Source organism: Toxorhynchites rutilus, chromosome 2 (genome assembly GCF_029784135.1).
Source record: "Toxorhynchites rutilus septentrionalis strain SRP chromosome 2, ASM2978413v1, whole genome shotgun sequence".
Classification (NCBI taxonomy): domain Eukaryota; kingdom Metazoa; phylum Arthropoda; class Insecta; order Diptera; family Culicidae; genus Toxorhynchites; species Toxorhynchites rutilus.
The window spans coordinates 123,214,866-123,227,858 of record NC_073745.1 but is presented as its reverse complement, the minus strand read 5'-3'; the positions used below and the strand labels follow the sequence as shown (position 1 = coordinate 123,227,858).

The 12,993-nt window shown below is 34.7% G+C and overlaps 1 protein-coding gene across 6 annotated transcripts in view; it reads left to right on the top strand.

The window, feature by feature from the left end:
* The window catches only part of LOC129764244 (trichohyalin-like), a 43,937-nt gene extending 31,550 nt beyond the window's left edge, over window positions 1-12,387 (top strand). For all 6 annotated transcript variants that reach the window (XM_055763136.1, XM_055763134.1, XM_055763133.1 and 3 more), the window contains one exon: window positions 10,157-12,387. In XM_055763136.1, the coding sequence (XP_055619111.1) occupies window positions 10,157-10,269 (113 nt within the window). In that variant the 3' untranslated portion in view covers window positions 10,270-12,387. The remainder of the gene's footprint in view (window positions 1-10,156) is intronic.
* Window positions 12,388-12,993: the final 606 nt, after the last annotated feature.

The following is a 12,993-nucleotide window of genomic DNA, read 5'->3' as shown; positions in this document are numbered from 1 at the left end:
GAGTATTCCCTTCTAAACCATTGCAAATGGTACAAATTTACACAGTAGCCATTTAGGCGTAAGAGTTTTCTATCTGTTCTTCCATTATCCAGTTAAGACTGGACAGCGGAGACAGTCGTTGATCCATTGTTGAGTTATTTATAGAACAACAGCCCGATGTATCTTGCAGAGCAGAGCAGTTGTATGGATGAATCGATCTTATTTCGACCGTGAATGGATCTCCATCGCAGATGATTGTTGCGTGGACATAGTTATTCTGTAACAACACAAAGATGGTCAATGGGGGCCCTGAGTTTTGAACTCACGATCGATCGCTTACTAAGCTAACGCGCAACCAATGTGGCGACGGAGACCCCCCACATCACATTGTATCAATAAAATAAAAAAAAATTTAATTGTTTGCTATATATACTTGGGCGCCCCACCATGCTATGCGTTGTTTTACAGTTATTGCTAAGGGGGGGGAGTGTCCTTTCTGGAAGGTAGAAAAATAATTAATTTTCGTGATTTTTTTCCGGATGTTAGGAATAAAGTGAAATACTCGAGTATTTTGGTTATTGTTTAATGTACGAATAGTGATCATTACGCTGGTGACAGCTGGATGCGTAGATGTGGCCATTTTTGTTAAAAATAAGTTATTTTTCATCAAAAAATCGGTATAAATCATCCTTGAGGTGATCTCATTTTTTTGGCTGTAACTTTCCAACGAAATCAAATATCGGAAAATCATTTCAGTACAACATTTCTGAGAGCATAAGCTTCCAAAAATGCCAAAAATTGTTTTTTGACCTTCCAGACCGGGTTCTCTCCTTAACCCTTTAATGGGCCGTGAGAACTAGGCAAGGGATCGACTTCAACATAATCCTTACATGAGGAAGAACACTTATTTACTTAAAAAAAACTATTGAAACAGTTGAAAAAATTAGTGGCAATATAGTTGCCACTGCCCGTTAACCCCAATAACACTTCACTTTATTGCGCCTTTGGTTATGCAAAAACCAAAACAATATTCCTAGTGCAGCGATACCGATTATTTCAGCGATTTACAACATTTTTAGTGCATCGAAAAAACATTTTTTTATATAGGGTTTAAAAAAATTTAAACAAAACAATTCATTAAATCATCAAATACACCATTTATTTTATTGAAAAAAGTGCATGATCTTACACAGTAGATCCCAAATAGTACATGTACAGTGAAAATGTTTTCAACATGATACATTTTCAACCAATTTAAACAGAATTTTTCGCCGGCGCTCTAAAATCGTGGTTTTGTTACATAAAAATGACTCCCACTTAATGTCGTTCATTTCTAGCAGCCCAAAAAAAATTATTAGTATTGCCAGATACCTTTAGAAGGTTTTGGCTAAGTAAAATATTGTAAGAATATTGCAAGTGCAGCAAAAAGAATATTTTTTGTTGGTGGCAATATAGTTGCCAGTACCCGTTAAATGGTTAAGCTGCATTATAAGAATGCATACTGTGCATACAGTTAGAACAGCGTGGAGAAGAAATAGCGCATGAGTGGCCAAAGCGTAGACCGCGGGTGACTGTTCGTCCGTGTAGCTTTTCCTTGTCGCACGCCCGTCTGATATTTACACGTTACTAAAATCTGTCATGTACAAAAAATATTGGAATGAAAAAAAACTATCGTTAGTTCAAAATGAATGTTTTGCAGAGTTTATTTCCTCGAGTTTTCTCGAGATCGAATTCGAAGTCGAAAACAGCCACAATAGCATCATATGAAGTAAATGAAATTTTATTGAAGCATAAGAAGCCTTTTGAAGACTGTGAAAGGAGTTTTATTGCATAAGGAGAATTATTGTTTGATAATTTTAACAATGAATCTGAAATACTCGTTCAAGTCCTCTATCACTAAAGCATGATTTCCAATACAAAAATTAGTATCGATTACGACCTAGGACATCGGTTGGAAGTCATAATGGTTTTCTGAATCATTGAAAAATTGATGATAATATTCCGAATTTCATCAACTACCATTATATCCATTAGCAAATACTGTGCGCAAAAATATTGAAATCTGATGATGTGAGGAATTTGGCTCTCAAAATAGTCAATATAGTTAGTTAAAATAGTTAACTACATATGAAGATCAGTTTGCAGAAACGCAAGTTCAGGGCAAGAGAATCGCGGATCAAATATCGGAGATGATTATTACACCCCGACGTGCCAAGTTTAAAAAAAAAAAGAATTAATGGCAACTGCCAATAAATCATATCCTCAATAAGTGGGTGCATGATCCTCGTTTTTCATTTTGTCATTATAGCGAATCAAAATGAATTAAATTTAAAACATCAACGAAAAATACTGAAAACACTCTTAAAAGCACAATTTAGGAGACGAAATTTAAAGCACTTCGAAAATATTGCGACTAAATCAGCAGATTAAAACACATGAATACGATCGTTATGCAGATTAAATTTCTTTGTTACGAAATGAGGTCGACAGAAGATTTGAAGATATTAAGAAAAAAAAAGATTCATAACATAATTCATGTCATTTCCATTCAATGATGGAATCAACATATAAGAAATGTCAATGAAATTAAAAATCATTGATTGAAAATGAAATATTCAACTTTCATGGCGATATATTTTTTTTTAAAATCAAGAGAATGAAGCTCTTGATTTCAAAAGCATTTCAATTTCAAAAATATATCTACTGCACTTATTGGAATTTACTTTGCGAGGAAATGTGTTGTTGATAACTTTTTTCGGGAATAAATTTGAGTGCATTTGAACAACAATATGAAAAACATGTCGAAAATATAATACCTAATGTTTCCAGCGCTTTATCAGATACAAAACAACCATTCAGGATAGAATGTGTTCAAAACAAAATTGTTCGCAATAAATATAAAAACATAAAAAATAAAAGAGCTTATTGTTGTTATAACTAATTAGTTTTTGAGAAGAACTCATTACCTAAAACCTAAGACAACATTCTACAATCAAACTACTACTTATTAACGAATACTTAAAAAGATATTGTATTGGTAGGAAGGGGTGATGAGAAGTTTGGTCACCCCTGCTATAGCGGATATAGCATCAGATTTTTCATTTATAACGAGAGACTGACTAACATCTATGAGCATGAATCAATTGGATCAGGATCATGGATCAGATGTTGAAACAGAGGAACTTGTATCAGAGGTGGAAGTATTGAAGACGCCAATGAAGGACCAATTCCTTGACCTGAACTCTTCGATGTTCTTAGGCAGCATTTTATCCTAACATCGAGACGGCGCTACGAATTTTACTGACGCTTCCAGTTACAGTGGCATCGGGCAGACTTTGATTTTGATGCAATTTTAGACCATTTTGCTTCAGCTAAAGCACGCAAGGATATTTGTAGCCTTTCAAATACGAATAAACGGCTCAAAGTGAACAATGGTATAAGCAAGTAGTTTTCCTCATATTTATACAAAATATCACAATCTCAAAACTAGTGAAAAAATCGATAAAAGTGGTACTTTTTGGGGCGCCATTTTCATCGTTTGCCGGGGGCGCTGTATACCCTCACTACGCCGCCGCTCAAGCCTCAAATTACTCATTAGTTTGATGATTGTTGTACACACTCTTGCTAAACTTCGATTGCATCAAATATAAAAAGTTTCGAGCTGCCCTATGCTGTTTGATCTAATGTTTAGAATCAAACATTGTGATTTTTGTCGATTTAGATGTTGTTACTATAGTCAGAAAAAAATCACTCGACAGTTGCCGAGGAGTGAGGTATAGTAAGAATATGCGAGCGAACTGTCATTCCATTTCAGCAAACCAATTATTGTCCAACAGTGATTTCTTTACGGAGCAATTTCATATTCAGGCACGGTTTTCTGTATGTGTGGCAACACTCTTTGTAACCCGCACCACAGAAAAAAAACAAGGAACAAACGATACACAAGAAATATTGTAAATCAGGCCATCTTTTAAAGACGTTAAGCCAAAATACATTTGAAAAAAATAAAACAGAGGAGGACACGATTTTGTACCTCAGTTTTTAGTGTAATGTACTCCCAATACCTTTGCGAAATTTCATATTGATACGTTCAGCCTTTTTTCTTCCTCGATCGATCAGAGATTTTATTAAATTGGAGGAGCACTCTATGGCAAATTGTGCCGAGAATAGTAGGGTTTTTGTACTCGAAAGAATAAAAAAAATTCGCACAGAAAAAGGTTTGTCTGTACAATCAATGAATTCAAAATCAAATATCGAAAATTTTGCAAGTGTTAATATTTTGTAAATACTGTAAATCAGGACGTTAAGCGAAAATAAATTTGAAAATAAAATAAGTAAAAGAAAACTTTTTAAGTTAAACGGTTTAATTGGGATTAAACATAGTAATGTACTAAAAGCTAGAAAATAATTAGGCAAGTACCAGTTAGCAGTTATCACACCTCTCCTTCATTAGACTAGGGCATTGATAAGACTAAAATAAAATCGTGGGACATATGATGAAGTCGCTAACTGTGGATAATGAAAATCCAACGTGCCCCACGATTTTATTTTAGTGTTATCAATGCCCTAGACTAATGAAGGAGAGGTGTAATGACTGCTAACTGCTACTTGCCTAATTATTTTCTAGCTTTTAGTACATTATTATGTTTAATCCCAATTAAACCGTTTAACTTAAAAAGTTTTTTTTGACGTGGGACTACGTCTAACCGGAGTATATGGGGGGGTAAAATGAAAACCTAAACACAGAACATGCAGGAAAAAATGCAAGATTTCGAATACTTATAACTCGAACATTTCTTACTGGATCGGAAAGATGTTTGCATCAATTGATAGGGAATATTTCTACGCTTCTATCGCAATTAATAAAATGTTGTTTTTCATCAGATAAACAATTGAATAACTGTGAAATGTTAAGCGTTATCCAAACGCCCTAACTGTCTCGTTTTGATTGGCCCGATTTGCGGATTCCCCTGCACAGCCTTGGGGAAATCGGCATTGCAAATAGATGAAAGTATAGGGACTTTTGTTCTCACCGAAATGTGTTCCCTAACACAGACTTCAAAACCAAGCAGCATTGGAGAAATCTGCATTGCAAATACATGTAAGTCGGGGGCATTTTTGTTCCGACTGAAATGTGTTTCCCTAACACAGACTTCAAATCCATGGAGCGTAGGGAAATTGGCATTGCAAATAGATGTAAGTCGGCGGCATTTTTGTTTCGGCTGAAATGTGTTTCCCCAACACAGACTTCTGAACCATGGTATTTGAGGAAATTGGCATTGCAAATTAATGCAGGTTGGGGGTATTTTTGTTCCGACTGAAATGTGTTCACCTAATACTAAGGTGTCTGGAAAAATCGGCATTGCAAATACATGCAAGTCGGGGGCATTTTTGTTCCGACTGAAATGTGTTTGCCTAACACAGACTCTAAACCAAGATGTCTGGTTAGATGACGTTTGATTATTCTTCCGTTCACATATTTTGCCTTAGGCATCATACCAAACGTAAAATGACTGTCATTAAATTTACTTGTAACGAAAAACATAATCTATCGCAATGCATGAATCAACCTTACATGGCATTATATCTTTTTACTACTATATTGAATTCAATTGAATTCGGAAATTGTTTCATTCAATTAAAAATTTAATCAATACAAACAATTGATTGCTAAGCTAAGGTAGTCCCACGTCAACCTTGCGGCTATATCATAGATATAACCCACTCATTTTTTTACTTATTTTATTTTCTAGTTTTTAGCACATTATCTGTTTCATTATAATATTTCTCTACAATAAAACCATTGTACTGTATTCTATCAGTCAAATAACTTCATTTGATACCGATATTGAGTGGATTACAGAAAATACATAGTGTGTTCTCCAAGTCAAGTTCGTTCGTTTGATACACATATCTCAATCATCCTTTTTTTATGAGATGATATGGAATCAGTTATTTTGTAGCGGCGGCCAAATTAGACATTTAAGCATTTTTAAAATAACAGCAGAGATAAAGGTGTTTTATAAATTCGGTCAGTTCCTATTGATCAAATTTCTATTAATGTGGGACAACCCTACATACATACAAATATACATACAAACAGTTCAAGCTAAATAAAACCGTTTAATAAAGAAATTTGCTATTTTGTGATTGCGGCCATCTTGGATTTGAATTTTTCATGATCTACTGTGATGTACTATTGAAGCCCTTTCACTTGATACCCATATTAACGGGGTTTTGACATAATATGTAGTCCGCCATTTGGTAGTGGCAGCCATCTTGGATTTGCATTTTTCATAAATAACCGTATTCTACTAGCCAAGCCCTTTCATTTGATACCCATATTAATGAGACTTTCATTTGATACCCATATTGATAAAGTTTTGAAAAAGAAAAATATGTGGCGGCGACCATTTTGGATTTGCATTTTTCATAAATAACTGTGTTCTACTAGTGAAGCCCATTCATTTGATACTCATATTTATGGGGTTTTGGAAAACCCATATCAATGAGGTTTTGAGAAAATACAAGGGTCACTATTTATATTTCGGGAATTGGCAACACTGATGTCATGTGAGTCCATCTGACGGTTCCATCGTAAAGTTTGACATTTTTGACGATATACGTACTCAGCACATTTTGTCATACGGACGCTATTTGTTTATTTTATATTTAGTTGAAAGTTTGGTCTCGACAAAAAAATGGAACTGAATCGTGAACATTTTCGTGCGATGATTTTTTACGACTTTCGACGTGGATTATCACAACAAGAGTGCGTCAATCAACTTAATTAGACTTTTGGCGATGAAGCTCCATCAAAAACCACTGTGTATCGCTGGTATAGTGAATTCAATCGTGGTCGTAGTTCGCTGTCCGACGAGTTTCGTGAAGGTCGTCCAAAATCGACTGTAGTGCCAGAAAACATCGATGCTGTGCACGAAATGATTAAGCAAGATCGTCATGTAACCTATTGTGAGATTGAGGCATCCCTAAGCACAATCGCTCAAAAAAAAGGCTCGTGTCGATTGGAATAAAATCTTTGAAATCTGTTTCACAAGTTCAATACAGAAGTCGCGCTAAATCGATTTTAAGGTCAGCTTCCTAGCTGCATCCAATCCTTTTTCAGCTTCTTCTGTATCGATAACAACATAAACATCCTCAGCCTTCTTAAGAAATTCTTCAAAATCTTTCACATCAAAGTTAGCATCAGCGAATCGTTGCACGTAGTTCTCCAAACATAAGTTACCCAACATGATCAACAATAACATTCTTGTCTCATTATAAAGTTCCCGAAATTGAGAACTTTCCGATTTAAAAGTGCAACTGACGTTATTGATGAGCGGTGGAACAAAGTTTAGGAACAGCATAATCGGTTTAGTCATAGGATCGTTTAAATGAGTCATTATACGATTGGTAAATTGATTATGGTCATACTTAACTTGGAACGAAAAGAATAATTCAAGCTCTTCAAATCGTAGGAGGCAGTTGTTAAGATTTCGCTTAACAACTGCCTCCTACGAAATCCATTTGGTTGCTTTGATTTCAACATTTTTATAAATCAAAGTATCTATGTATGCACTGTAATACATTCAATATATAAAATTGAATTGAAAAAAAATCTGTAAATTCTGTGTCTTTGCTGAAAATTTGTAATTCTGAAAATACAGATTCTGTATCTGAAATTCTGTAAAATACAGAATATTCTGTATATGTGGCAACCCTGCGCTCCAAGCATGTTTTGTATGCAGATGTCATTCGTTATAAATGGATTCTATAATCAAACACTGAATCAAATAATTAGTGCTATTTTCAGGATTCTAAAGGTACGTGTTGGAAAATGGAAAAATGTCTCCAAATTGATTGGTCTCATTTTCCTGACATTGTAAGCTGAATTATGATATTATCTGTTCATGCAGTCACAAAAATGTTATAAATCTCGATTCTGCATTCCACTGGATTTGCATTTCGTTCGAGTTCTAATTGGCATTCCCTATTTCGAACGTTTTGCCCATTTAATGTTTGAAGAGAGCCAGATCGAAGGAAATGCAAAAACCACTTGAACGGAATACAGAATGGATTTTTATCAAGTCGTTGGAGATACTTCGTATCGATCGATATACAGAATAGGGGTTAGAGAATCTGACGGCCCCCGGTTGGGTGTATCGTTAAAGAGGATAATGTTGCTGTTCTACGATGTTTGTGGAAAATGTTCACCCCTATTCTGTATTTCGATCGATTCGAAATATTTCGAACGACTTGATAAAATTTCATTCTGTATCCCGTTCGAGTTGTTTTTGCATTTCGTTCGATCCGTTTGAAATAGGGGATGCGAAATTATAACTCGAACGAAATGCAGATCCGTCGGAATATAGAATAGCGCTAACTTTTGCCATCTAGTTCGCATTATTTACCATGATGATAATAAGCTAAATTAACATCAGAGTTTCCTTATCATGAAATAAAATTTTGTTTAACCCGTTTTATACCAGGCGTTCGACAAATCGAACAGCAATTTTGATAATTTTTCATGGCTTTGGAAAGCAACCATATGGTAAGGTTTTGACATCAAATGATAGCTTAGTCTATTTATTAGCTACCACTCACTATCAATTTCATTCAATTTTGTATAACTTTATTGGGCAATAAATTCGGTTTAAAGCAACTATGTGCAAAAAGTACATAACCTCATATAACCTAACAAAGACCAAAACCTTATAAAATTCAAAAATATGTGAACTTTTCTACAGTATTACTTTGTTAAAAGATCACGCATTGTTATGTAGGAAAAAAAAAACATTGGATTGACCTCCTACAGGAACAAAAATGTTGGTTTCGGTCAATGTTTTTGTTTGGCGATTTTTCGATTTTGTTTTCATTTGGATTTCAGGATTCCTCACATTAAAAGATTGAAACACTGGGCTTAGAGACGAATGAACTGAAAAGCTTAAAGTCTCTCAAAGCCAAAAAAAAAGAAGAAGAATTATTAGACTCAAATCCTTCGGCTATTTGGGATTCCATCAAACGCTAATATCCGATAACTCAAGAATACCTCAGACGGATGGTGACATCAGTTTTAGCCGAATGGTTGTTTTCAGAACTGGCGCTACAACCAAGAATCGGTTTCGACTTAATTTCAGACGTATGTCACGGTTGACTTTCGTGGGATCGTTGTCAGCTGAGTTCTGGGCAAATACCAGTTGTTAAATTTCTAATAATAATATTATTTTATTAAATGATTCCATTATGGTACAATATGGAATGTCTTAGAAAATGCTTTTTTCCAGGACATTGTAGTTTTTAGTAGCATTTTCATACTGCGACTAAACGTTGACGTTCGAGATGGAAGACTCATTTTGTGAATTCGTATGGTTTTTTTTATCCCATTTATTTATTTAAGGCTCATTGGCATTTTTAGCTGTAACAGAGCCGAATTTTAATCGTGTACATGTTACATAGTTATCATATATCTATAATTAGCACATTACACAGTTGCCATTCGCCAGTATTCCTTCTATACCATTACATATGGTACATTCACACAGTAGCCATTTAGGCGTAAGAGTATTCTTTCTGTTCTTCCATTATCCAGTGGGACCACCGGACAGCGGAGACAGTTGATTGATCATTGTTGAGTTATTTATAGAACAGCAGGCCCGATGTGTCTTGCAGAGCAGAGCAGTTGTATGGATAAATCGATCTTATTTCGACCGTGGATCGATCTCCATCGCTGATGATTGTTGCGTGGACGTAGCTATTCTGTAACAACACAAAGATGGTCAATGAGGGTCCTGAGTTTTGAACTCACGATCGATCGCTTACTAAGCGAACGCGCAACCAATGTGGCTACGGAGACCCCCTTCGTATGGTTTGTGATAGATTAATTTTATTAAAATAAATAAAATATGTATTTCAAGAGCAAATATCAGCAACAGATTATTTGATCATTTGAAAAATAGTAAAAAAAAGATGCGGCAATGCGGATGTATATCAGAGATATTTAGAAATATAATCTGTCACTAATAAATTTTGATAATTTTGGAAAAAAAATCGTAAACAATGGTTGACATTTTCGAATAGAAAGTTTATTTACCATGAACTTCGAATGTTCTTTTGGGAGAAAAATGAATAAACTGCACTACGAAAACTAACTAACTCTGCAATTGATTCTCTCCTACAGGCGGACACGTGAGTACAATGAACGATCAAAATCTCGGTGCTAAACCTGGCGGTGGTAACGAAAAACCTGTACTTGATGGTGAACTAAATAAAGACGATTCGAAGAAAAAGTAAACATTGAATTTAAAAACTAATAATTCGCAGAGAAGGAATATGTTACTTAGAACATTCTGGCAAAAAAAAAAATTAAAGTGTAGACGGAAGCTGTATAACCATTAGAACAGAAATTACCGAATATAAGTACTGAGTTTTACTTACTAGATGGTGAGAAGAAAGTATTCATTTTACAATAATAATGAGCAGAAAAATACACGACAGTAAAACGAAGCAAAATCTGCACATACAATTCAACAAACCATTGTAGTCTATCTAAATTATGTATTATTGGTAAACAAACAACATAATATTTATTATAAAAAAATAGCTAATGAACATCATCAGAAAACGAAAAATCTGTAAACAGAACAACATTTTTGTTCTCAAGAAAGATAAACAAAATGTCACTTTTGTTTCACGAGCATAATAAGGTTGCAAAAACTACGAAATAAATTGGTACGTTATGGTTTGACTTGTTTGTGCTGAAAAGAAAAATAAGCGATTCTGAATACATTTCTTATCAGTGAAATGATTCGGTGTGACTGAACTTCACTATAAACGAACGAATGAGTGAACTTTAAATTTAGTAAAATAACCTTCATTCGTGGTTATCTGTTCAAGCTATTATCGACACTATAATATGCACAGATAGAAACATACTACCGGAACATAATTCTTTTTTTTTCACATAGCATAATGCCAATATAATGCAGATCACTACACAATACAAAAGTTTACTCCTTTCGGAAATGGAAATGTAGTAAATGATATAAACTGCATTCACACAACATTATACTGCAAGTATGTATAAAACATAACGTTTCAACAATGGCTACATCATCATAGCAATGTTACATGTTGTAATGCTTCAAAGCGCGCAACTGGCGTTAGAAATTTTCTATCGAGAAGGCAAATGGGGAGAATCGACAGACGGATGAACGAAACTAAAAATGTATACTGCTGACACGGCAAACGGGATTCGACGAGAAAATGACGATAAAAACTACTAAACTACTGCTACTGTTATATGAACCAAAATTTACGTTCGTACGGCGCATTTTTCCTTGTTGCAAGAGGCAGAACAACCGGCAATTGGCGGAAAATTTTACCCGTCTTACTATGTTTTGGAGTTTTCTTTTCGGAGCGAAGTTTTTCGCATGGATTTAAATCAAATCTATTATTAATGTACACCAGCAGATAAATATTCAATGATGGTAAAGGAGTGTGTCTACCCAGAAGACTATTAGCTTAAAATAATTAAAAGAGGAGAATAATATGAACTTGAAGAAGAGAAAAAACTCAAGTAATGATGCTTCACAGAGCAACTATATAATGAAAGTAAACAAAAACAATTTTACACGACTACACATTAGTATTTCACCTTATCAATGATTATTCTTAATATATAGTATAAAAAGGTGGAATATATTCGAGTATAATCATTTGTCGTAAAGCAGTTACGTATAATTGAGCGAATTGGAGAAAGGATCGTCGGACAGTCTTTGTTCATCTTTCTATTATTATAAAATTAATGGAACAGGTACGCATATTAACAGGAAAAATCTTTACTGAATAACGTTTAAAGAAATAATCCAACGCAAATCTATAATAGCAATTGATTGGAGCAAAGAAGAAAAAAAACCTGCTGCATAAAAGAGAGAAAATACGTTAAAAATAAATAAAACTACGATCTAAAATGCTACAATTAGAGACAGAGGGTTAGATCATTGCGGATTCAAATTTACAAAATTAAGCGAAATGAATTTAAGTTTATATTTAAAGAACAATGTTTTATTTATTTTCTACATTAAATATAATTCACGAAAATAGGAACATAAAACGATAACTAAGAGGAAAATTAAAATGCCCACAAACACACACACATACCCATATACAGAAAACTTGTATGAACACATACACATACACACAACAACTAGACGTTTGAAATAATTAGAATGGCAGGAAATGTTGGAGAACAGAAAAAAGAACGAGATGAAACAGCATAAAAGGGTAGGGACGAAGAAATATAAAACTGAATACATCCAAGTATCTAAAACAATTCAACAACAACAAAAATCCAAAAAAGATATGGAAAAAATAAAGGTCGATACTTCAAGAATCTAGGAAAACACAACACAGCCCGAATGTTTCTATTATTTTCCGAAAGAGCCATTCAAGTAGTGCGGTATCTGAAAGGCGTCTTTATCACTCTCATCGGGAGCTGCGTGCGTTGATGGTGTCTAACAGAAGTCGTTTTAATGTCTTAAAATTACATGAAACGTCGAGATTTACTGTAAACTCGAAAATTTCCGAAAAAAAAGTCCCAGAGTCGATTTTTGACAATTTTGTTTTTTTGGGCGGTTCTTTGAAGTGGATTCGGGCGACCCTGTGACCGCCCGCTGGACATCCGGACAAGAGAGAATAGTGGAAGGCTATCGCACGGCTCAAAACGAATGCGAGATCAAATACGTAGCAGCAAAAGCTAACAACTGGCGTGAATTCAACGACGGCATACCTCGATCGAGTAATGGTGGTGAGTAAATATTTCCTGTGAAAATAGGTAAACTCTGGGAATAACTCTGTCCACCATGAAAGAACAGTACGGTTTCCAACACACTTGCAGTCGTAAACGCTTTGGAGCTTCACTATCGACACTCCGTGACAAGACAAATCAGCTAGACCGGACAAGCTAGGTTATTCGCTCCTCGCGAATGGCCAAGCAAAAAAAGTGTCGTTAAATGC